This window comes from Salmo trutta, chromosome 28 (assembly GCF_901001165.1).
Source record: "Salmo trutta chromosome 28, fSalTru1.1, whole genome shotgun sequence".
Lineage (NCBI taxonomy): Eukaryota > Metazoa > Chordata > Actinopteri > Salmoniformes > Salmonidae > Salmo > Salmo trutta.
Window position 1 is genome coordinate 31,822,568 of NC_042984.1, and position 27,383 is coordinate 31,849,950.

General features: G+C 43.0%; 1 protein-coding gene across 3 annotated transcripts in view; it reads left to right on the forward strand.

Moving 5' to 3' along the window:
- Positions 1-27,383, forward strand: part of LOC115166021 (forkhead box protein J3) — a 96,700-nt gene that overhangs the window by 65,047 nt on the left and 4,270 nt on the right. For all 3 annotated transcript variants that reach the window (XM_029719637.1, XM_029719636.1, XM_029719638.1), the window contains exons 5-10: positions 8,940-9,023; positions 14,289-14,390; positions 17,199-17,327; positions 22,704-22,902; positions 24,926-25,270; positions 26,450-26,551. In XM_029719637.1, the coding sequence (XP_029575497.1) occupies positions 8,940-9,023; positions 14,289-14,390; positions 17,199-17,327; positions 22,704-22,902; positions 24,926-25,270; positions 26,450-26,551 (961 nt within the window). The remainder of the gene's footprint in view (positions 1-8,939; positions 9,024-14,288; positions 14,391-17,198; positions 17,328-22,703; positions 22,903-24,925; positions 25,271-26,449; positions 26,552-27,383) is intronic.

Genomic DNA, 27,383 nt, shown 5'->3' on the forward strand with positions numbered 1-27,383 from the left:
TTAATTTATTTCATCTGTTATATGTGTGAAATTAGTTTTGGTATAGTTTAGGTTCAGTTGAGGCAATTATCGGGGTGATTATCAAATGTCCACGGCACCTTTGGGGTGATTATCAACTGGGCATGGCACCGGGGCAACCGTGGAAAACCATTCAAAAAATGACATGCCCTCCTAAAACTCATTAAAACACTGTCAAGGACAGAGTGGGGAATGACTTAAAAATGCGCAGAGTAATATATATATATTTTTTTTTATTCATGAGCTGTCCAAATGACTGTTTTTCATGGTTCCAATTTTAACTTTGAATAGCCACCTGTTTTGGTATGAGAAAGCAGAATCTGTGTTTCAGTGTGTTTTCATATCAAATTGACTACCAATGAGGTTGAAAATTGTTGATTAGACTTAATGTAAAAACAAACAATTAATGAAACCCTTTTTTACGTGAACATATTTTTGTAATATTATTAAGTGTACTGTATCTGTGTCGAGTGAATGTAATAATATTGCAAAAACAATTCTACCTCCGACTTAGCCTCAAATCCCACGTGGTCAATTGCTGATTTATTGATTATGCCTAAAGACTTGGTCATCTGGTTGGTTGAAGGGGGTGCAATTGCTGACACATTTTGCATAATGCCCCTCATTAAACATATAGGCAAAAATTGTTTCAATGAATGCATGGCCAGACTGAATCAGTGAAGTTTAACAATGGTGAAACAAAAATTCTATGTTCAATCTGGATTCCAGGCTACCATTCTTTTTCGGTTTTGCCAATATTCTTTTGACCAAAGAGTGTTGAGCTCAGCCATAGGGATATGAACTGTTTGAAAAATGAATTGACTCAATAATTCAACTGGAATCCTCAGCCGAGGCCGGTAGTTTGACACAAAAAGAGAGGTTCTCACCTGATTTCGCTCTACTTGGACCTGGCCAGAGCCTAAACTCGGGGGAGACCCACTGTGTAAAACAAGGGTAGCAATACATCTCTCTTGTTACTGTGATTGGCCACCTTAGAGACATAAATATAGCTAAATCATGTATGTACTCACATTATCAACTTGTTTAGGGTTATGAAACTGAGAGCGCATGATCCATGTGTGTGTGTTCCTATTAGGGCTGTCAGAGTTAATCAGTTAACTCAACTTTTTGTAATTTTGGGGGCACCAATTTTTTTTTTTTCCCCTCAAGTGTTCAAAACACACTGAAAACAACATCAAAAATACATAATCTATACAGCTAAAAACAACAAAGCGATGTCAAAATAAGTTGACATTGAAGTTAGAGTTTTATCAAGTTACCAGATTTTGCTTAAGTGATAACTTGTAAATGCCGCATGAGCTCAGTTCAACCCCATCAAACCCAAAATATAAGCTTGTTTTACGCCAATGTTTGTAAACCATGTAAATGTAAACAAACACTCTATAACCTCAAAACATGGTTAAAACTATCATTTTGATAAAAAATTGTACAGTATGGTCAGAATGATTACATTTCTCCAGGCCCATCTCCGCTTTTTACCAAAACAGAGGCGGGTTGCCTGCTTTGTTATTGTTTCAATTAAAGACTCTAGCTTTAATTGTAAATCATGCCATTGTTGATGAGATGCTTTTGTAATTAATTAGGCTATTTTCTCTTGAACCTTATGGTCTATCCACTAGACTAGAAACTATTGTAGTGTAATATAGAACATCACCATCAACTGGATGTCACAATTTTGTTTGGTGGAAATGATCTAACCATTATGTAGGTTGGTGGAAATCCCCATCAACTGAGGATGAGGGGTCTCCATTATGTAGATGTGTAAAAATGATGTTGAATAATAATAAACTACATTTATCAATCTGACTCCAATAACTATGTGAAGGCTATAGGCCCATAATCGTATCCTGTGGGTATAGCCAAGGTAAGATGCACATGTCTAGGTTTACCGTTATGCGAGTATTAAGAGGCTAAGGAACAAGGAAATAATATCTTGCAATTGTTGTCTTAGCATTCAATTATTGCGTTAACCTTAGCTCAGATATGCACAGAGAGACTGAGTATACGGTGCATTCGGAAACTATTCAGACCCCTTTCCACATTTTGTTACATTACAGCCTTATTCTAAAATGGATAAGAAAATGTTTTATCATCAATCTACACACAAATCTACATGACAAAGCAAAAACAGGTGTTGTATACATTTTTACATAAGTATTCAGACCTTTCACTCAGTACTTTACATTTACATTTACGTCATTTAGCAGACGCTCTTATCCAGAGCGACTTACAAATTGGTGCATTCACCTTATGATATCCAGTGGATCAACCACTTTACAATAGTACATCTATATATTTTTTTTTGGGGGGGGGGGGGGGTTAGAAGGATTACTTTATCCTATCCCAGGTATTCCTTAGAGGTGGGGTTTCAGGTGTCTCCGGAAGGTGGTGATTGACTCCGCTGTCCTGGCGTCGTGAGGGAGCTTGTTCCACCATTTGGGTGCCAGAGCAGCGAACAGTTTTGACTGGGCTGAGTGGGAACTGTGCTTCCGCAGAGGTAGGGGGGCCAGCAGGCCAGAGGTGGATGAGCGCAGTGCCCTTCTTTGGGTGTAGGGACTGATCAGAGCCTGAAGGTACGGAGGTGCCGTTCCCCTCACAGCTCCGTAGGCAAGCACCATAGTCTTGTAGCAGATGCAAGCTTCAACTGGAAGCCAGTGGAGTGTGCGGAGGAGCGGGGTGACGTGAGAGAACTTGGGAAGGTTGAACACCAGACGGGCTGTGGCGTTCTGGATGAGTTGTAGGGGTTTAATGGCACAGGCAGGGAGCCCAGCCAACAGCGAGTTGCAGTAATCCAGACGGGAGATGACAAGTGCCTGGATTAGGACCTGCGCCGCTTCCTGTGTGAGGCAGGGTCTTACTCTGCGAATGTTGTAGAGCATGAACCTACAGGATCGGGTCACCGCCTTGATGTTAGCGGAGAACGACAGGGTGTTGTCCAGGGTCACGCCAAGGCTCTTAGCACTCTGGGAGGAGGACACAATGGAGTTGTCAACCGTGATGGCGAGATCATGGAACAGGCAGTCCTTCCCCCGGAGGAAGAGCAGCTCCGTCTTGCCGAGGTTCAGCTTGAGGTGGTGATACGTCATCCACACTGATATGTCTGCCAGACATGCAGAGATGCGATTCGCCACCTGGTTATCAGAAGGGGGAAAGGAGAAGATTAATTGTGTGTCATCTGCGTAGCAATGATAGGAGAGACCATGTGAGGATATGACAGAGCCAAGTGACTTGGTGTATAGCGAGAATAGGAGAGGGCCTAGAACGGAGTCCTGGTGGACACCAGTGGTGAGAGCACGTGGTGCGGAGACAGATTCTCGCCACGTCACCTGGTAGGAGCGACCTGTCAGGTAGGACGCAATCCAAGAGTGAGCCGCGCCGGAGATGCCCAACTCGCTGCCAAAGGTGTTGAAGCACATTTGGCAGCAATTCTTCTTGGGTAGGACACTACAAGCTTGGCACACCTGTATTTGGGGAGTTTTTCCCATTCTTCTCTGCAGATCCTCTCAAGCTCTGTCAGGTTGGATGGGGAGTGTTGCCGCACAGCTATTTTCAGGTCTCTCCAGAGATGTTCGATCGGATTCAAGTCCGGGCTCTGGCTGGTCCACTCAAGGACATTGAGACTTGTCCCGAAGCCACTCCTGCATTGTCTTGGCTGTGTGCTTAGGGTTGTTGACCTGTTGGAAGGTGAAATTTTGCCGCAGTCTGAAGTCCTGAGTGCTCTGGAGCAGGTTTTCATCAAGGATCTCTGTACTTTCCTTCGTTCATCTCTCCCCTGATCCTGACTAGTCTCCCAGTCCCTGCCGCTGAAAAACATCCCCACAGCATGAAGCTGCCACCCCCATGCTTCACCGTAGGGATGGTATGGCCAGGTGATGAACGTGCCTGGTTTCCTCTAGACGTGACGCTTGACATTCACTCCAAAGAGTTCAATCTTGGTTTCATCAGACCAAAGTTTCTCGTGGTCTGAGAGTCCTTTAGGTGCCTTTTGGCAAACTCCAAGCGGGCTGTCATGTACCTTTTACTGAGGAGTGGCTTTCGTCTGGCCACTCTACCATAAAGGCCTGATTGATGGAGTGCTGCAGAGATGGTTGTCCTTCTGGAAGGTTCTCCCATCTCCCCAGAGGAACTCTGGAGCTCTGTCTCCCCCGATTGCTCAGTTTGGCCGGAGCGGCCAGCTCTAGGAAGGGTCTTGGCGGTTCCAAACTTCTTCCATTTAAGAATGATGGAGCCCACTGGTCTTGGGGACCTTCAATGCTGCAGACTTTTTTTGGATACTCTTCCTCAGATCTGTGCCTCAAACACAATCCTGTCTCGGAGCTCTACGGACAATTCCTTCGACCTCATGGCTTGGTTTTTGCTCTGACATGCACTGTCAACTGTGGGACCATATATAGACAGGTGTGTGCCTTTCCAAATAATTTACAAACAATTGAATTTGCCACAGGTGGACTCTCAAGCATGATCAATGGAAACAGGATGCACCTGAGCTCAATTTCAAGTTTCATAGCAAAGGGTCTGAATACTTATGTTAATAAGGTATTTTTTTTAAAGATTTTTATAAATTTGCTAAAATGTAAAAAAAAACTTTTCGCTTTATCATTATGGGGTATAATGTGTAGATTGATGTATTTTTTAAAATCAATTTTAGAATAAGGCTGTAACGTAACAAAATGTGGAAAAAGTGAAGGTGTTGTGTTAGTCTGAATTCAAAATGGATTAAATATTTTTTTAAATCTCACCCATCTACACACAATACCCCATATTGACAAAGTCAAAACATGTTTGTAGAATTTTTAGGTCTTGCCCTACATTTCCAAGCAGATTTAAGACAAAACTGTAACTCAGCCACTCAGGAACATCCACTGTCTTCTTGGTAAGCAATTCCAGTGTAGATTTGGCCATGTGTTTTATTATTGTGCTGCTGAAAGGTGAATTCATCTCCCAGTGTTTGGTGGAATGCAGACTGAACCAGGTTTCCCTCTATGATTTTGTCTGTGCTTAGCGTCATTCCGTTTCCTTTTTATCTTAAACTCCCCAGTCCATAATGATTACAACTATACCCATAACTTGGCGAAGCCACCACTATGGAGAGTGGTACTCATGATTCCTTCTATTCACTCTGTCACTTAGGTTCGTATTGTGGAGTAACTACAATGTTGTTGCTGCTTTCTAAGTTTTCTCTTATCACAGCCATTAACCCCTGTAGCTGTTTTAAAATCACCATTGACCTCATGTTGAAATCCCTGAGCGATTTCCTTCCTCTCCAGCCCGTATCTTTGTAGTGACTGGGTGTATTGAAACACCATCCAATGTGCAATTAATTACTTCACCATGTCTGCTTTTATACATTTTTACCCATTTACCACTAGGTACCCTCCTTTGCGAGGCATTGGAAAGCTTCCCCGGTCTTTGTGGTTGAATCTGTGTTTTAAATTCACTGCTCGACTGAGGGACCTTACAGATAATTATATGTGTGGGGTACAGAGATGAGGTAGTCATTTCCAAAATCATGTCAAACACTATTATTGCACACAGAATGAGTCCATGCAACTTATTATGTGATTTGTTAAGCAAATTGTTATTCCTGGACGTATTTAGGCTTGCCATAACAAAGGGGTTGAATACTTGTTGACTCGAGACATCTGTTTTTATTAATTCCGACTGTAACACAACAACATTTTGAAAAAGTATGTGAATACTTTTTGAAGGCACTGTACAAGTGATTTTTTTTAAATGTAACCTTTATTTAACTAGGCAAGTCAGTTAAGAACACATTTTTATTTACAATGACAGCCTACCGGGGAATAGTGGGTTAACTGCCTTGTTCAGGGGCAGAACGAAACCTATCCTTTGGCGTGACTTCAGTAGGGAATCTATTTCGTTTTCTAAATGGAGATCTCTCAACAGTAATTTTCACGATAGTACGTTGGTAATAGTCAGTGACAAATATCAAAGCTAAGCAGGGCTGGGCTTGGTTAAAACCATGGATAAGATACCAAAGGGTAGCTGTACGTAGATCAATGCTCCAGTAGAAGGTGCTGCCCAGCATATTGTTTTTTTCTGTGCTGGATATAACATTGAAGATCTGACGTTTTATAGGTACAAATTCAACATATCGAGTGCTTGGACTATAAGGTTCTATCGGCAAAAAGATGATCCTGAGATAATTGGCTTTAATGTTCTGGGTATCAGCTATTTTTATATACACTGCTCAAAAAAATAAAGGGAACACTAAAATAACACATCCTAGGTCTGAATGAATGAAATAATCTTATTCAATACTTTTTTCTTTACATAGGTGAATGTGCTGACAACAAAATCGCACAAAAATAATCAATGGAAATCCAATTTATCAACCCATGGAGGTCTGGATTTGGAGTCACACTCAAAATTAAAGTGGAAAACCACACTACAGGCTGATCCAACTTTGATGTAATGTCCTTAAAAAAGTCAAAATGAGGCTCAGTAGTGTGTGTGGCCTCCACGTGCCTGTATGACCTCCCTACAACGCCTGGGCATGCTCCTGATGAGGTGGTGGATGGTCTCCTGAGGGATCTCCTCCCAGACCTGGACTAAAGCATCCGCCAACTCCTGGACAGTCCGTGGTGCAACGTGGCGTTGGTGGATGGAGCGAGACATGATGTCCCAGATGTGGTCAATTGGATTCAGGTCTGGGGAACGGGCGGGCCAGTCCATAGCATCAATGCCTTCCTCTTGCAGGAACTGCTGACACACTCCAGCCACATGAGGTCTAGCATTGTCTTGCATTAGGAGGAACCCAGGGCCAACCGCATCAGCATATGGTCTCACAAGGGGTCTGAGGATCTCATCTCGTTACCTAATGGCAGTCAGGCTACCTTTGGCGAGCACATGGAGGGCTGTGCGGCCCCCCAAAGAAATGCCACCCCACACCATGACTGACCCACCGGTCATGCTGGAGGATGTTGCAGGCAGCAGAACGTTCTCCACGGCGTCTCCAGACTCTGTCACATCTGTCATGTGCACAGTGTGAACCTGCTTTCATTTGTGAAGAGCACAGGGCGCCAGTGGCGAATTTGCCAATCTTGGTGTTCTCTGGCAAATGCCAAACGTCCTGCACGGTGTTGGGCTGTAAGCACAACCCCCACCTGTGGACGTCGGGCCCTCATACCACCCTCATAGTCTGTTTCTGACCGTTTGAGCAGACACATGCACATTTGTGGCCTGCTGGAGGTCATTTTGCAGGGCTCTGGCAGTGCTCCTCCTTGCACAAAGGCGGAGGTAGCGGTCCTGCTGCTGGGTTGTTGCCCTCCTACGGCCTCCTCCACGTCTCCTGATGTACTGGCCTGTCTCCTGGTAGCGCCTCCATGCTCTGGACACTATGCTGACAGACACAGCAAACCTTCTTGCCACAGCTCGCATTGATGTGCCATCCTGGATGAGCTGCACTACCTGAACCACTTGTGTGGGTTGTAGACTCCATCTCATGCTACCACTAGAGTGAAAGCACCGCCAGCATTCAAAAGTGACCAAAACATCAGCCAGGAAGCATAGGAACTGAGAAGTAGTCTGTGGTCACCACCTGCGGAACCACTCCTTTATTGGGGGTGTCTTGCTAATTGCCTATAATTTCCACCTGTTGTCTATTCCATTTGCACAACAGCATGTGAAATTTATTGTCAATCAGTGTTGCTTCCTAAGTGGACAGTTTGATTTCACAGAAGTGTGATTGACTTGGAGTTACATTGTGTTGTTTAAGTGTTCCCTTTATTTTTTTTTTGCAGTATGTATGTATGTATGTATGTATGTATGTATGTATTTATATATATATATTTTTTTTACTTAAGAACATTAATTGGGGTAGTTAGAGTAATATAAAGGTAGAAAACATTGAACAGAACATTTTAGAAAAATGCAGATAAAACCTTATAGTCCAAAGCTCTCTATATTTTTTTATACAACGTTTGTCTGTGTTGAAATTTGGTTACTGTAAACAGGTTTCCATCCAACCTTTTTACGTGAGTAAAGTACATAAAAAAATGTAACTAGAGGCCTGATGGAAACAGCAAATTTGTCTGTAAACTTACCAAATATCGACTAACAAAATACGCTAGACAAGGTGGGATCGCTTTGTGTCGGTTAAATTCATTATGTGAGAGATGGTGGTGGAAACGCATTTATGCAAATATTGATATAATAACCATCATATCAAAGTAAACTTGGAGTCACACGATGATATGTTGTGTGGTCCCGCGATGATGTGATGACTCGGAAAGCATGCAGTTTATTACTCGATAGATTCAATAAATTATGATGAACTTCACAGGGTGGTGAAAGTGCACAGTGATGAGCTTGATGCTCCTTTCCAATAAATATTGATGGTCTTATTCTGGTGACATGATGATCGATTCTTGGCTGCCGTTTGACAAAACTAATCCATAATAATCTCATCATGTAGGCTAGCCTACCCACATTGTATACAGTATCTGCAAGCTGTTGGCTAGAGTGCACATGCCAAGACCAGAGTGGGCACATTCACTATCTAACACAACAAAAAATTGTGAAAAAAACGTCAGTAGAGTTGAAAATGGCTGCAAACCTATTTAACTTGTATTTATTATTCGATACATGAATTTAACCGCAAAAGTTATATTTAGGTGCACTACGTCATCACATAAAGCCTATTATCCACAACCAATCAATTTGATGGAAACATCTCTGTTGGGAAAATATTATTTTTATGCAGATTTTAGAATATTCACATGAAACCCTGTCGCCAATTTCACCCTCAAAACAACAGTTGATGACTTTTTTCAAATCCAATGTATTTTCCATGTAGATACCACATCAAAATAACATTGATTCAACCAGTTTCTGCCCAGTGGGTAGTGTGTTAATATCTTGTTTGTTGTGGTTTCCAGGGGTCCTACTGGGCTATAGACACCAACCCTAAAGAGGACACACTGCCCACCAGACCAAAGAAGAGGCCGCGCTCTGGAGAAATGGTGAGTACTGGATTTCAAATTAGAGTTGACCAGATGATCCCAAAAGACCGGTCATCAGGAGTCGGGACGAAAGCAACAGCTTCCGACACCGCTGGATTTGCCTCACATGGGCTGACATACAATTTACACTGGTCCGATTGACGGTCATCTGCGGCGTGCATAAATGTAGCATATATACACTACCAGTCAAAAGTTTGGACACACCAACTCATTCAAGGTTTTTTTTTTTTTTTTTTTTTTTTTTTTTGTATTTTCTACATTGTAGAATAATAGTGAAGACATCAAAACTATGAATAACTAAAAAAGTGTTAAACAAATCAAAATATATTTTATTTTGAGATTCTTCAAAGTAGCCACCCTTTGCCTTGATGACCGCTTTGCACTCTTGGCATTCTCTCAACCAGCTTCACCTGGAATGCTTTTCCAACAGTTTTGAAGGAGTTCCCACATATGCTGAGCACTTGTTGGCTGCTTTTCCTTCACTCTGCAGTCCAACTCATCCCAAACCACCTCAATTGGGTTGAGGTCAGGTGATTCTGGAGGCCAGGTCATCTGATGCAGCACTCCATCAGTCTTCTTCTTGGTCAAATAGCCCTTACACATCCTGGAGGTGGGTTGGGTCAGTGTCCTGTTGAAAAACAAATCAAAGTCCCACTAAGTGCAAACCAGATGGGATGGCGTATTGCTGCAGAATGCTGTGGTAGCCATGGTGGTTAAGTGTGCATTGAATTCTAAATAAATAACCGACAGTGTCACCAGAAAAGCACCCCACACCATCACACAGATTTCCACCAGTCTAATGTCCATTGCTCATGTTTCTTGGCCCAAGCAACTCTCTTCTTCCCTTAGTAGTGGTTTCTTTGCAGCAATTCGACCATGAAGACCTTATTCATGAAGTCTCCTCTGAACAGTTGATGTTGAGATGTGTCTGTTACTTGAACTCTGTGAAGCATTTATTTGGGCTGCAATCTGAGGTGCAGTTAACTCTAATGAACTTATCCTCTGCAGCAGAGGTAACTCTGGGTCTTCCATTCCTGTGGCGGTCCTCATGAGAGCCAGTTTCATCATAGCGTTTGATGGTTTTCGCGACAGCACTTGAAGAAACTTTCAAAGTTCTTGAAATTTTCCGAATTGACTGACTTCCATGTCTTAAAGTAATGGACTGTTGTTTCTCTTTGCTTATTTCAGCTCTTCTTGCCATAATGTGTTTTTTACCAAATAGGGCTATCTTCTGTATACCACTCTTACCTTGTCACAACACAACTGATTGGCTCAAATACATTAGGAAGGAAAGAAATTCCACAAATTAACTTTTAACAAGTCACACCTGTTAATTGGAATGCATTCCAGGTGACTACCTCAAAGCTGGTTGAGAGAATGCAAAGCTGTCAAGGCAAAAGGTGGCTACTTTGAACAATCTGAAATGTAAAATATATTTTGATTTGTTTAACACTTTTTTGGGTTGCTATATGATTCCATATGTGTTATTCCATAGTTTTGATGTCTTCGATTATTCTACAATGTAGAAAATAGTAAAAATAAACACTCTGGAATGAGTAGGTGTGTCCAAACTTTTGACTGGTACTGTATACTGAACAAAACTATAAACACAACATGTAAAGTGTTGGGCCCATGTTTCATGAGCTGAAATAAAAGATCCCAGAAATGTTCCATATGCACAAAAATCTTATTTCTCTCAAATGTTGTGTGCAAATTTGTTTACATCACTGTTAGTGAGCATTTCACATTTGCCAAGATAATCCATCCACCTGATAGGTGTCAAGAAGCTATTTTATTTCAGCTCATGAAACATGACACCAATACTTTACATTTTGCATTTATATTTTTGTTCAGTGTATATAAGAGACGATAATCAATTGTTCCATGTCAGATCAATACAAATGTAGCAAATTCCTAAACTAATTCTAGGCTACAGTATATGGACATTGAGTATTGCATTCTTTGCTTAATGTATCATGATCCTGTCTCATTTCGGCCAACAGTCATCACCTATCTACTTTGAAATGGTGATATCATGCTGTGAAAAATCACGTCTCTCCTGCCCCTATAGAATTAGCACTATACCACTGGCGTTCAGTGACCTGAGCGCATGAATGAACACGGCGCTGCAGCTCACTGAGCCCCGAGCAGCAGCAAGCCCACTCTCCCCCTTCGCATCTACCTCTGCCCTACCCATCACCACGGAAACAAAGCAGGCATGGAGCGCCGAAGTGCACAATCATCACAGCCCAATGAGAAGAGGAAGAGGGGAGGGCAAGCAGAAGAGAGGGGAAGAACGGAAGGGAGAGGGTGAGAGCGACAGGAAGGGGGAAAGAAAGCAAAAGAGTGAACGAGAGAAAACGAGAGGGAGAAAGGGGAAAGAGCAGGAGCATGAGAGCGAGGAAGAGTGAGAGGGAGTGGAGAGAAAAGAGAGGTAGAGTATTCTAGGCTTCTTTTCCAGTTAATTAACACGCAAGGCCCTAGGCTTCCGTTACACACATTTTCTTCTGGATTTTTTCATCACAAACATTAATTCAGAACCTAGTCATTTTTTATTACACGTAAGCCCTTCGACCCTTTTATTACGCTTCGGTTGCATTGCTGGCAGATTTGCAAGAGTTGTCAGATTGGCTCACAGAAATATAGCCGTCTTTCACTGTCAAAAGAGTATGCGTGTTCCATATTCGTTTTCTCTAGACCTATTGGCAACAGAGAAAGCATTTTAGTATGTGGTTTTCAATGCAATATAGTGCATTTGGAAAGTATTCAGACCCCATGTCTTTTTCCACATTTTGTTACATTACAGCCTTATTCTAAAATGGATTAAAAGTATTTTTTCCCCTAAATCTACACAAAATACCCCATAATGACAAAACAAAAAACTGATTTGTAGACATTTTTGCAAATTTATGAAAACTTATTTTTAAACAAAAAATGTAATATTACATTTACATAAGTATTCAGACCCTTTACTCAGTACTTTGTTGGAGCACCTTTGGCAGCGATTACAGCCTCGAGTCTTCTTGGGTATGATGCTACAAGCTTGGCACATCTGTGTTTGGGGATTTTCTCCCAATCTTCTCTGCAAATCCTCTCAATCTCTGTCAGGTTGGATGGGGACGCTGCACAGCTATTTATAGGTCTCTCCAGAAATGTTCGATACGGTTCAGGTCTGGGCCCTGGCTGGACGACTCAAGGACATTCAAAGACTTGTCCCGAGCCACTCCTGCGTTGTCTTGGCTGTGTGCGTAGGGTTGTTGACCTGTTGGAAGGTGAACCGTCACCCCAGTCTGAAGTCCTGAGTGCTCTGGAGCAGGTTTTCATCAAGGATCTCTTTGTATTTTGCTCCGTAAATCTTTCCCTCGATCCTGACTTGTCTCCCAGTCCCTTCCTCTTAAAAACACCCCCACAGCATGATGCTGCCACCACCATGCTTCTCAGTAGGGATGGTGCCAGTGGCATTCAGGCCAAAGAGTTCAATCTTGGTTTCATCAGACCAGAGAATTTTCATTATCATGGTCTGAGAGTCTTAAGGTGGCTTTTAGTAAACTCCAAGCAGGCTGTCATGTGCCTTTTTTACTGAGGAGTGGCTTTCATCTGGCCACTCTGCCATAAAGACCTGATTGGTGGAGTGCTGCAGAGATGGTTGTCCTTCTGGAAGGTTCTCCCATCTCCACAGAGGAACTCTGGAGCTCTGTCAGAGTGACCATCAGGTTCTTGGTCACCTCCCTGACCAGGGCCCTTCTCCCCCGATTGCTCAATTTGGCAAGGTGGCCAGCTCTAGGAAGAGTCTTGGTGGTTCCAAAGTTCTTCCATTTAAGAATGATGGAGGCCACTGTGTTCTTGAGGACCTTCAATGCTGCAGACATTTTTCAGCTACTCTTCCCCAGATCTATGCCTTGACACTATCCTGTCTCGGAGCTCTACGAACAATTCCTTCGACCTCATGGCTTGGTTTTTGCTCTGACATGCACTGTCAACTGTGGGACCTTGTATAGACAGGTGTGTGCCTTCCCAAATCATGTCCAATCAATTGAATGTACCACAGGTGGACTCTAATCAAGTTGTAGAAACATCTCAAGGATGATCAATGGAAACAGGATGCACCTGAGCTCAATTTCGAGTCTCATAGAAAAGTGAATGAATACTTGTATAAATAAGGTATTTCTGTTTTTGATGCACACATCATAGCCATTGTTTGTCTGTAAGGTGACCTGTCCATCTAACTGTTCTTCTGTGGTATATAAAGTGGTCAAATAGCAAGTAAAACATTGTTAAGGCCGAGGCACTAACTATCCTTTCTTGTAGGCATACAGGAGGACTAATTCTTTCTGTCTTTTCATCTTTCCTCATACAACTCTTGAATCAAGCCATTATTTCCAAATACACACACCTCTGTCATGCATCTTGCAACTCTCTCCCCTCTTTTAGAGTTTATCATAAATTAACCAATCCTCTTTCAGTAAGCAGTTTTGGGAGCCAGGCAAGTGAGGATAGACTGAAAGTGGTGAAAGAAAAATTGTGTGTCTGTAATAATTATTAACATTATGTTATGGGTTACTGTAGACTATACCAGCTCAATATTAGATGCTATCTATCCCATCAATGTTCTGTGGAGCAGTGGTGTAAAGTACTTAAGTACTACTTAGTTTTTGGGGTTATCTGTACTTTACTATTTATATTTTGGACAAGTTTTACTTCACTACATTCCTAAAGAAAATAATGTACTTTTTACTCCATACATTTTCCCTGACAACCAAAAGTACTTGTTATATGTTGAATGCTTAGCAGGACAGGAAAATGGTCATTCAGACTTATCAAGAGAACATCCCTGGTCATCCTTACTGCCTCTGATCTGGCAGACTCACTAAACACACATGCTTTGTTTGTAAATTATGTCTGAGTGTTCCCCTGGCTATCTGTAAATTAGTGTTGGAAGTGTTCCCCTGGCTAAAAAAACAGAAAATAGTGCTGTCTTGTTTACTTTATGTAAGGAATTTTAAATTATTTATACTTTTACTTTTGATATAAGTATATTTTAGCAACTACATTTACATTTGATATTTAAAACCAAATACTTTTATACTTTTACTCAAATAGTATTTTACTGGTTGACTTTCACTTGAGTAATTTTCTATTAAGGTGTCTTTTTTTACTTTTACTCAAGTATGACAATTGGGTACTTTTTCCACCACTGCTGTAGAGAGAGACCAAGAGACAGCCCTCTCCCATCTCTCCCTTATATTACTCTGTCCTATCCTCCAGGCCTCCACCCCCTACAGCCTGGAATCGGAGTCCCTGCGAATGGACTGTATCATGTACGGAGATGCCTCTCCCACTCTGGCAATCAACACTGTGACTAACAAGGTAGTTGTCTGTCGTAATGACATGCAAAACCTTAGCCCTCTGGGGCAATATTGTAACACTGGCCATCTTTGTTCAAGGTAGTGATATTAATGGCGCCCATCTTTATTCACGACTTGCCAACCCGCACACAATTTGAGGTCATCGTATGCTGGTATGAAAAACGACCCTAAAATAGGTAAACATAGGTTTCCAGTTGGCACATTGTGGGCTAGGAGAGAATCTCTAGCTCTCCGCTCCGGTCCGCCCCCCCCGTAGTCGTAATAGCCTACTATTTTCCAACCTCTGGCAGCGCTCCACTTTTCCCGTTGATACCAACGGTGAGGAAAAGGGGTAGGGTAAATGGAGAACGAGCTGTTTGCCAAATACATTTCCCCAAATTGTATGTGTTAGTCAAGCACATAGCCGCGTGTTATTTTGTAGTTAGCTCCTTAGCTAAGTCGTCATTACGACGAAGGTAGTTAGCTACAGCAATTAGTCAACTAAGCAAGGACACTTTGTTGCCCGCACATGCTTTGATCTCCACAGCGGTAGTAGGCGCGAGTGCATTGACGAGCAAGGAAACAGACATGGCAGACAGAGATGTTACGCTAATACCGTCCTTCACAGAAAGTTATGATAGGCCTACTACTATAATCGTTTATGTTAATTAACCCCCTAGGGTTGATTGACGATCTAATTAACATTTAAAAAAAATCTCCATTAAAAGCTGTCTGTTTGAGCTAGAGATACGTTTTTTTGATATATATATATGGGCTGCGTCGCAATCCATGTCGCTAGTGTCAGCCTTCCGCGCCTGCGGTGGAAAGTGGCAGAGCCACAGCGTTGTTTGTCAGTCCAGGAGACATCCCTAAAATTGCTCTTCTCACGAAAACATTTGTAGCTGGCGAACTGTTTGGCCTACACGTTGGTTCTCTCTGTTTGTTCCACGACACCCACGGGACTCGTTTGAAGTCGGTTCCACTGATGTGCCAACTTCTGTCTGGAGCGTCAAACCGTTTGGGCAACAAACTAATATGACCCCACTATGGAAAGGGGAGACTCACGAACACGATCCTTAAAGCACTTTCATGACTAAGTGTAATAATGTCATTTTAATGACATCTAAATGTAAGTCAAACACTAGCGCTTAATCAAACACTAGCGCTAGAGAAATTACGACAGTCAGAAACAAGCGTCACGGAACTTGTCTCAAGGTAACCCGGTACCGGTTTAAAAAGTGAATAGAAGTATGGAAGTAGTTTCGTGCCAGCAAAAAAATGGTTTGAAATATGTCAATTTTTGGGGGGATAATTTCTTAGCCTTTTTATCTTCTAGATATAGGAACGACACTTCAAAACCTTATTCCTTATTGTATAATTTTTAAATGTCTGTTTTGCCATTTATGATTGTGTTATTCAATGCATTTCTATGGGCTTTAGCAGTAAAGGCTAAATTCAATATTTGATCAAGGAATTATACCTACAGGGGTCCTAAACTTCTTAATCAAACACTAAATGATCCATGGTATGACCATCTTAAAATAATTCCATATCTCAGCTAGTAGAACCCCCCCAAAGGCAAAGACCTTTTAAGGGTTAATCAGTTCTCGATCTATACCTGAATGTCAACAGTAGGCTGCTAATGATGTGATAATAGTTTACCAGTGACAACAAGGCATGTTGAATGAATGTTAGCCTAGTAGTCAGACTTAACTTGATGCATTATGTCAGGGATGGAGATCTGAAACAAGCTCATATAGGCCTAGTTCAGTTGTTTCATATTCCAAATAACCTACTGTAAGCTAGACTACTACATTGCATCCAGTAATTGAATTAGTCAGAATTTTCTCCCTAAACAAAATGAAGACAGGTTACTTTTTCACTAGACTATCCACATTAAGACACCTATTAATTAGAATAATCGTTACCCCTAAGTTTAACTTAGAAACATTTGAAAGTTTCATAGAGACCACCTCAATGTAGAATCAAACAGAATACTTCTGTGTTGGCTACATTGTTTGCTATAATTTCAATGGATACTTAGGGACTTCCCCAGAGTCGGATGAACTCATGGATACCATTTTCATGTCTCTGCATGCAGTGTGAAAGAAGTTGCTAACTAGCGCTAGAGAAATTGCTAACTAGCTTTAGTGCAATGACTGGAAATAGCATGCTAGCAGATACCCATAGACTTCGCAGATACCCATAGACTTCCAGTCATTGTGCTAATGCTAGGTAGCATCGGCTCGCAAAACTACCTCTACCTTCCTTCATACTGTACACAGAGACATTCAAATGGTATCCATGAGTTCATCTGACTCTGGGAAGTAGATACATCCCAAAGTATCCCTTTTAGACTAGGTTTCTAGAAATGGCATTTACAGGTTTTTCAAATGCAAAATGCTCCAACCTCCTGAGGGGGGAGTTGACTGACCCCCTCCGTACCTCCCCCTACCCAACCTTAGACCAGCACCACTTGTCAGCAAATCCTAGGGAGAGCCCTGATTTGTACATTTAAATGTATTTCTAGTTAGCTACTGAAGAACAGCAAATTACCAAGTACCCCTAACGGTCTTCTGCCAACATCAATATTAGGCTAAAAAAGTGCATTTGCCTATGATTTGAGCAGTGTGGGTGTCACGTGTCGTCGTGGGGGCCATGGGTGCCCCCGCCGCGCTGAAGTTGTACTCATAAAAATTCTTCAAACTTGGCCGGGCTGTTATTCCAGCAAGTGATATAAACATTGGCCATCTTTGTTCCAGCAAGTGATATTAACATTGGCCATATTTGTTCCAGTTGGGGATATTAACATCCACCATCTTTGTTCCAGGTAGTGTTGTACAAGACGGAGCAGGAGGACAGCGACAGCCCCAGGAGCAGCCTCAATAACAGCCTCTCTGACCAGAGCCTGGCCTCAGTCAACCTCAACAGCGTAGGCATCGTGCACAGCTACTCGCCGGTAAGTCCCGCACCTCACTTAATAACACTGCTAACACTGCCGCAACAGGACGTTTCATGTCCAACGGCTTGAGGAGAACGAAAGCTATACTAAGACTGTGACCCACGGGGCACTTCATTCCCTTTTATATTGCTACTTTTAACCAGGACCCATATGACTCTGGTCAAGAGTAATGCACTATATGTAATAGGGTGCCATTTGGGGCAGAGAATAAGTGTTGTGTCAAATGGTAGAGGTAGGGGAACATCTAAACCAGACTGCCTATATAGATTTGAGCGACCTTTGCTTGAAAAATCATATTTATTTTATATGTCATTAAAAGTCTTAGTGGGAATCTGCCATTGTTGCTATTGGTCGACCTTTACTGCTGTACACGACTTTAGTCTTGGATCCGAGTTGACTTTTCCCAGCCAGTGTTTGCTGGCTCACTACTTCAGTGGTTATTGTGGCAATGCTGCTCATGTGAGGCTGTGTTATTGTTTGTGTCTGAGGCCACGGCAGTGTGACGCAGTCACTACTCACACACAGCCTCTTACCTATTCCAGGTCACACACACACACACTGTGTGGAAATCCCTGGAGTGGGGTGGTGTGCATGAACACACTACTGAGGCGAGGGTTAAATTCATACCTAAAGGGTTGTTTCTTTGGGATATTAAGGGGTAGAGTAGAAACAAAACTGAACATTTGCTTTGTAAGAGCCTGTGTCTTACTGTTCATCACAGGGCATTTGGTTTGTTCCCCAGTGGAAACAAGAAACCACCTGTTAGGTTGAGAAAATCCTTACCGGGCACCTAGGATTGCCACAAACTGTTTATATAAACCAAGGCACTCCTGTGGTGTGGTAGCGTCTACTGTAGCGTCTACTGTTTCATTGTCTGTAGTGTCGGCCAAAGCAAAGAACCCCAAAGACTTAGTCCGCTATAGGTCAAATTTGGTGCGGTGTGGAAACCAATACGGGACTGTGTAGACAATCTGGTCCTAACTGAATTCTATGCTTTAGTATCATCGAAAGAAAGTGCTAAAATGGACATAGAAAGGTATCTGCTAAAATAAAGGAAACACCAACATAAAAAGTCTTAAGTGTGTTGGGCAACCCAGAGCCAGAACGGCTTCAATGCACCTTGGCATAGATTCTACAAGTGTCTGGAACTCTATTGGAGGGATGTGACACCATTCTTCCATGACAAATTCCATCATTTGGTGTTTTGTTATGATGGTAGAAAATTCTTTCTCAGGCGCTGCTCCAGAATCTCCCATAAGTGTTCAATTTGGTTGAGATCTGGTGACTGAGACAGCCATGGCATATGGTTTACATTGTTTTCATGCTCGTCAAACCATTCAGTGACCACTCGTGTCCGTTGTCATCCTATGAGGGCATAGCCATTTTAGCCAAAATGATGGCCTGCCCAGCATTTTTATACATGACCCTATGCATTATAGGATGTTAATTGCTTAATTAACTCAGGAACCAAACCTGCATGGAAGGACCTAAACTCAGCAAAAAAAGAAACGTCCTCTCACTGTCAACTGCGTTTATTTTCAGCAAACTTAACGTGTAAATATTTGTATGAACATAACAAGATTCAACAACTGAGACATAAACTGAAGAAGTTCCACAGACATGTGACTAACAGATATGGAATAATGTGTCCCTGAACAAAGGGGGAGTCAAAATCAAAAGTAAGTCAGTATCTGGTGTGTCCACCAGCTGCATTAAGTACTGCAGTGCATCTCCTCCTCATGGACTGCACCAGATTTGCCCGTTCTTGCTGTGAGATGTTACCCCACTCTTCCACCAATGCACCTGCAAGTTCCCGGACATTTCTTGGGGGGAATGGCCCTAGCCCTCACGATCCGATCCAGCAGGTCCCAGACGTGCTAAATGGAATTGAGATCCGAGCTCTTCGCTGGCCATGGAAGAACACTGACATTCCTGTCTTGCAGGAAATCGCGCACAGAATGAGCAGTACGGCTGGTGGCATTTGTCATGCTGGAGGGTCATGTCAGGATGAGCTTTCAGGAAGGGTACCACATGAGGGAGGAGGATGTCTTCCCTGTAACGCACAGCGTTGAGATTTCCTGCAATGACAACAAGCTCAGTCCGATGATGCTGTGACACACCGCCCCAGACCATGACGGACCCCGCTCCAGAGTACAGGCCTCGGTGTAACCCTCATTGTTTGACGATAAACGCGAATCCGACCATCACCCCTGGTGAGACAAAACCGCAACTTGTCAGTGAAGAGCACTTTTTGCCAGTCCTGTCTGGTCCAGCGACGGTGGGTTTGTGCCCATAGGTGACGTTGTTGCCGGTGATGTCTGGTGAAGACCTGCCTTACAACAGGTCTACAAGCCCTCAGTCCAGCCTCTCTCAGCCTATTGCAGACAGTCTGAGCACTGATGGAGGGATTGTGCGTTCCTGGTGTAACTCGGGCAGTTGTTGTTGCCATCCTGTACCTGTCCCGATCCTGTGCAGGTGTTGTTACATGTGGTCTGCCACTGCGAGGACGATCAGCTGTCCGTCCTGTCTCCCTGTAGCTCCATCTTAGGCATCTCACAGTACGAACATTGCAATTTAATTGCCCTGGCCACATCTGCAGTCCTCATGCCTCCTTGCAGCATGCCTGAGGCACGTTCACGCAGATGAGCAGACACCATTTTGGGTTTTTTCAGAGTCAGTAGAAAGACCTCTTTTAGTGTCCTAAGTTTTCATAACTGTGACCTTAATTGCCTACCGTCTGTAAGCTGTTAGTGTCTTAACGACCGTTCCACAGGTGCATGTTCATTAATTGTTTATGGTTCATTGAACAAGCAGGGGAAACAGTGTTTAAACCCTTTACAATGAAGATCTGAGAAGTTATTTCGATTTTTACCAATTATCTTTGAAAGACAGGGTCCTGAAAAAGGGACATTTCTTTTTTTGCTGAGTTTATATACTTTATATCCCTCATTTACTCAAGTGTTTCCATTTTTTTGTCAGTTACCAGCAGTTGGACATATTTTTGGGGTAGATGAGGCAACTGTTTGCGATTTGTTTATCAATCACACCCCCCCCGCACCTGCATTATACAAAAGGTCAACACAATTTCAACACAATTTCATCAAATTAATCTATCTATTCTCGAGGCCATCCTCTGGTTTCCTCCCGTCCCCTCATCCCTTGTTCCGAGGGGTAATCCCCAGACCTAATTTACGGCCAGTCATGTGGGATCAGGGTTAGTTCTGCTTCGTTAGTCCACCCAGGTGACGCCTCCTCATTGAAGGTGATTGCTCCTGGCGTCTCCTGCTGAAGTCTCAAGTGCCAGCACTGCCGAGATCGCTGGATAGAAAGGCCACGTCAGCAGGGATGGATGTGTCGCTTTCAGTTGGATCAACTTCAGGGAGGTGCCACGCCGATTGGACTTGTAATTGTATATTTGAGGCCAATGCACATGGCAGAGCCAAAATTAGGATGGAGAAAGGGTGAAAATATTATACATACAGTGCCTTCAGAAAGTATTCACGCCGCTTGACTTTATTCCACATTTTGTTGTGTTACAGCCTGAATTTAAAATGAATTACATCTAGATATCTTACTGGTCTACACACAATACCCCAGAATGTCAAAGTGGAATTATCTTAATACAAAATGAAAAGCTGAAATGTCTTGAGTCAATAAGTAATCAACCCCTTTGTTATGGCAAGCCTAAATACGGTCAGGAGTAAAAATGTGCTTAACAAGTCACATAAGTTGCATGTGCTCATTCTGTGTGCAATAATAGTGTTTGACATGATTTTTTAATTAACTACCTCATATCTGTACACCACACTTACAAGTATCTACAAGGTTCCTCTGTCGAGCAGTGAATTTCAAACACAGATTCAACCACAAAGACCAGGGAGGTTTTCTAATGCCTCGCAAAGAAGGGCACCTATATTATTATTATTATTATTATTATTATTATTTTATTTTTTTTTAAAGCTGACATTGAAGATCCCTTTGATCATGGTGAAGTTATACACTTTGTATGGTGTATCACTACACCCAATCAATACAAAGATGCAAGCGTCCTTCCTAACTCAGTTGCCGGATAGGAAGGAAACCACTCAGGGATTTCACCATGAGCCCAATGGTGACTTTAAAACAGTTAGAGTTTACTGGCTGTGATAGGAGAACATTGAGGATGGATTAACAACATTATAGATACTCCACAGTACTGACTTAATTGACAGAGTGAAAAGAAGAAGGAATATTCCAAAACATGCATCCTGTTTGCAACAAGGCACCAAAGTAATTCTGAAAAGAATGTGGCAAAGCTCTTAAGTTTATGTGCTAAATACAAAGTTTTATGTTTGGGGTACCACTCTCCATATTTTCAAGCATAGTGGAGGCAGCATCATGTTATGGATATGCTTGTAATCGTTAAGGACTGGGGAGTTTTTCAGGATAAAACATTTATGGAATAGAGCTAAGCACAAGTAAAATCTGACAGGAAAACCTGGTTCAGTCTGTTTCCACCAGACACTGGGAGATAAATTCACCTTTCTGCAGGTCAATAACCTGAGAAACAAGGCCAAATCTACACTGGAGTTGCTTACCAAGAAGACAGTGAATGTTCCTAAGTGGCTGAGTTACAGTTTTGACTTAAATCAAAAATCTACGGCAAGACCTGAAAATGGTTGTCTAGCAATGATCAACAACCAATTTGACAGAGCTTGAAGAATCTTGAAAAGAATAATGGGCAAATTTTGCACAACAGGTGTGGAAAGCACTTAGAGACTTACCCAGAAAGACTCACAGCTGTAATCGCTGCTAAAGGTGCTTCTACAAAGTATTGACTCAAGGGTGGGAATAATGTAAATGAGATATTTCTGTATTTCATTTTGAATACATTTACAAAAAACATGTTTTCACTTTGTCATTATGGGGTATTGTTTGTATGTGGGTGATTAAAAATAAAAACAATTTAATCCAGACTATAATACAACAAAATGTGGAAAAAATCAGTGGGTATGAATACTTTCTGAAGGCACTGTATATGATGGACTTTATAGAAGTAGAATGACTGTATAGTATAAACTACTGTAGTGTTATGTGTTATTCCCTCAGTAAATTGCGTTGAGAAGGTAATTAGGGCAGAATCCTAAAATGATAATTTTCGTAACGCAAAAAATGTTGTTGGTTGTGGTGGTCTCTGAAAGAGGTGCTGGCTTAGTATAGATACAATCGGCCTGGGCTCCCGGGTTAGAAGGGGGAATGACCAGCAGAAGACAGGGATATAGAAAACATGTTTACTACCATGCCTTAAATAGGCACAGTGTGGATATCTCAAGTTACCATCCAGCCTTTTTAACCAAAGTAATGAAAATACCCTTTCCTTCTCTCTCTCTGTAGGTCAGTAGTCACTCAGAACCCTCCTCCCAGTCTCTGAGTTTAAAGCTGCATCCTCCCCCTCCACTTCCTCCTCCTCCCCAGCCCCAGTACAACGTGGCCGAGGGGGACAAGCAGCTCCTCTTCTCCGACTTCGAGGACCTCAGTGCCTCCTTCCGCAGCCTCTACAAGTCTGTCTTTGAGCAGTCCTTAAGCCAGCATGGTGAGTCATGGGCAGAAGCACTCTGATGCAGACCTGGGTTCAAATAATGTTTTGTTTTCTATCAAAATACTTTGTGGAATTTGATTGAGCCTGCCTGTAGTCACGGTGCGGTTTGCAGCAGGCTAGCTAAATCGAACACAGCTGAAGTATTTGAAAGAAAGCAAGCTACCGTCATACCCGGTTGATGAGAAAACAGAGGAAGAGCTGAACACAAGTGGGAATGAAACATGCTTTTTCTACTGATTATTTTACTGGTTAGCTAAAAGCATACACCACACCATCATGGCGATCTCCTACACCAAAGTTTGGACGGTTAATTACGTTAACCAGTAATAAAATTATGTCTTTGTATTCCTCTATTGAACACCACATAAACAAATATTCAATTGTGCTACAGATCTAAGATCTTTGCGTCACTTAGTCAAACGGGCCAGGCAATCAAGGGGAATTCTCAGAAAAACAAAACATTGTATTCACACTTGATTGTAGCAAAGTGCAGCGGCTGTGTGACTAGCTTTGATACTTGCTAATTAGATTGTGAAGCTTCTCGCTAATTGCTTCCTGTAGCTTCCTATTGGGTCAACAGGGCCTTTTCCTGCTTGTTATACCATCCACCTTCTCTAACCCCAGACATGGACGCGCTCTGTCGGTCTGTTGCCTCAAATCAATTCCTTAATGACAGCTTCTTTTTATTGTTCAAAAAATATTGTACAAGGAGGAGCAACGAGCTGAATTGTGTACAATGAAATCTAAAAACCTAACATATACATCACTACGAGAATAAATGACAAATCCTAGGGCATTGAAAGTCAATGGCTATGATGGCTGCTTTTTAGCAGGTGTACCATGGCTGGAGTGGCACTGTAACCATAGCACTTAATCCCACAGTGTATGAGGTCCCAACACCTCTTTTATGAATTGGCAGTTTGCTGTACTCCCACCATACAGTATGGGCAAAGTTTTCGTCATGCAAAAACCCCCACATCTGTGCATAAAATACTGTACAATTTTTAAAAGATTCTTCAATGTGCTTTCATTTAAGAAGGCGACTATTTATGCCTTGCTCAGTTCAGGGAACTCTAGCCTAGTTAAATAATCGCCTCCATATGACGTACATTGTTATATGTATATTTAAAAGTTAGAAATTAAATCACGCTGCCGTATTATAGTGATGTTTACGGGTATTTTTTTGCACCAATCTGTGCTCTCCTGCATTGTGAAAATGCCATCCTACAATATGTGTTCCATTCTATTTCTATGGCCCCCACAGCCTAGGCAAAGTGAAGCTCACTGCCTTGCATGCTTGGGGCTGCCGAGTGGCGCAGCGGTCTAAAGCACTGCATCTCAGTGCAAGAGGCGTCACTACAGTCCCTGGTTCGAATCCAGGCTGTATCACATCCGGCCGGGATTGGGTGTCCCATAGGGTGGCGCGCAATTGGCCCAGCGTCATCTGGGTTTGGCCCGGGTAGGCCATCATTGTAAATAAGAATTTGTTCTTAACTGACTTGCCTAGTTAAATAAAAAAATATATATAAAAAAGAAAATGCTTCTACCAAAGGAATGGCGTCAGTAGTCATTGCCTTTGAGGGGCTGAAATGCTGTGAGTCACCCAAGCAACCAAGCTCCTCACCCTCCCTAGAAAACCACAGCGTGTCTAAACCACATGGACTGACTCAGTCAGGGTGCATCTCAATAGACTAAAGTGGCTTCTCCTCTCCCGTCTCCTTTCCTTCATCTGTGTTGTGAAAGACTGATGAAAGCCTGCCAGTGCAAATGAAGGTGAATGACACAAGGAGAGTAAAGGAAGCCACTTTAGACTATTGAAATGCACCATCAGAGCTTCAGTGAGGATTCCTGATGTGGTAAATAACACGCGCATCAAACCCATCAGAATGAAATCACTCCAGTTTGCGTGATTCTTTTTTTAATGAGAACATCTCTGTATCAATTGCTGGACTGTAGTGGCATAGGTGTAGTGCTTGTAACCTTTTCTGTTTGTCTGTGATTGTGGTTGGCCCTGCAGGTCTCATGGGTATGCCCAGCGAATCGAGCCAGCAGCCACGGACGTTGTGCTCCTACCAGCACTCCCCTGGCCGGGGCAGCAGCAGGGGCATCAACACCCACAACCACCAACACACACACAACCACGGTCACCGCCATAACCACCACCCGCCCCACTCGCAGCACCTCTCTCCCCACGCCACACACAACCAACACCAACCTCATCAACACACTCAGCACAGGCAGCACTCATCTCAGCACACACAGCACCCTCAACACCGCCAGCACCCCAACAGTGGGCAGCAGCAGTCACAGCACCTCCAGAGCCATACTGGCCAGCCAGCACAGATGCCCTGCACCAGCACTGGTAAGACGCACTACCATTGATCATCCTTGAGATGTTTCTCCAACTTGATTGGAGTCCACCTGTGGTACATTCAATTGATTGGACATGATTTGGAAAGGCACACACCTGTCTATACAGTGGTTCCTCCTTCAAAAGGCGCGTCATACTGCAGCACACCTTGCGGGCTGCCGCAGAATTCTATCGCTGTCTGAGACAAAACGCACCTAAACAATGGACGGCCGAGTGCCTCTGACTAGAATATCGTCCGTCATTTTCTGTTAATTTCCCGACGATTCCACATGCTGAATCGGCACAAACAGCAACCGCTCGGCGACACCCAGCAGGCGGTCGCTAAAACACACTGCGGCGACAACAAACGATAGGACGGCCACCCGCTGCTTTTAGCCATTCGTTGTGGTGGTGTGTCTGAAGCTTAAGGCAGGACTCGGGTTCAGCTGCTATCCATAAATACTACTCCCTACATGCTCAGCAAGGACTCGTGGATTGCATTATATTAGCTATGGAGTTTGTTTTCCCGCTACTCCTCAAAGCGTGTTACACCGTGTGAAGCAGACTTAAACTCATAGAGACAGGCATTTCTGAACCTCGCCGAGGTCTCTCATTTGCCTGGGCTCGTCTTTGTTTTTCCTGTGTCTCTGCACTGGGCTCTAGGCTCAGAGAAAAGCCCTATACAAACAGACGCTGCATTATCTGGGTTACTTCCCTCTCCACAGCGCCTGGGATGAATGAAAGCAATCCCCTGTCTTTGATCCACAGCTTCAAATGTGTTGCCGTTTGTGGTTTAAGGCAGAAAATCATTCCTCTTCACTAACGTCTGTGACTTGAATTTACTCTGTGAAAAAAATGACATCTTGTGGTCAAAAGAGTCACTGCATCTTACTCAAACAACATGACTTCTGTTGGTCCTTGGCTGTCACTGTTGATTGCAGCACCGTGCTCTTGTGTCAACGTTTCCCTAACCGTGTTCCCGGGCTAACGAGACTAACATTTCGCCTACTGTTACTTAGTTGTGCCTCCCTGCCTAGCACTGACCCTGCCTCGCTCTATTTCCCACTCCCCCTAACTAAAACAATTGGTTTTAGGTTTGTTTCAATAGAATTATTAGATGCCTAACTGGTTTTGGGGCCCTGGTGCTACACCAGGAAGAAATCTAAGGGGAAAACGTGTGTGTCTGTGCAGGTCTGTCAGCCGACTGGTACCCCAACTTGGACTGGCTGAAGGAGAGCTGTCGCATCGCCGGCAGCTACAACTGGGCTGACGTGGACCTCTCTCCATTCCAAGGTAAGAAGAAGGAACACTTTGTTAAGACGGACCAAACCCCTGATTACACGTTAGGTTGGAGAGGCTGGAGCAGTGGGAGCCACAATACAGTGTTGTTCCTTGCACAACAGCAGGTGAGGTTATCTTTCTTGGATTTGTCACTAACAACCCTCTAGTAGTCGGCTCAAAACTCTTTCATGACATAGAATGACCAGGTGAATCCAGGTGACAGCTATGACCCCTTAATGTCACCTGTTAAATCCACTTCAATCAGTGTAGACGAAGGGGAGGAGACAGGTTAAAGAATGATTTTTAAACTTTGAGACAATAGACACATGGATTATGTATGTGTGCCATTCAGAGGGTGAATGTGCAAGACAACAGATGTACGTACCTTTGAACAGGGTATGGTAGTAGGTGCCAGGCGCAAAGGACATCCAGCCAAATTGACAACAACTGTGGGAAGCATTGGAGTCAACATGGGCCAGCATTCCTGTGGGGGGTGCACAATTGAATATTAGGAAGGTGTTCTTAATGTTTTTTGTGTACTCAGTGTATGGAAAAGTGACATCACAATATGTTAGACCCTATGTGTTGGTTGTAAGTCACTTTGGATACAGAGCATCTGTTTAATGGATGTAGCCCAATGTCAACGATAGTTTCTGAGGTAGAAAAGGCCCATCCTAGGATGCGTATGAAATGGCACCCTATTACCAATGAAGTGCACTACTTTTTGAGCAGAGGCGCTTAGTCAAAAGTAGTGGACAACGTAGGGAACAGGGTCGCAGCGGTAACTGCAGCCCTAGTCTCTGGTCTGCTTGGCCACTGCCTCAGTGTGAATAATCTAATTATC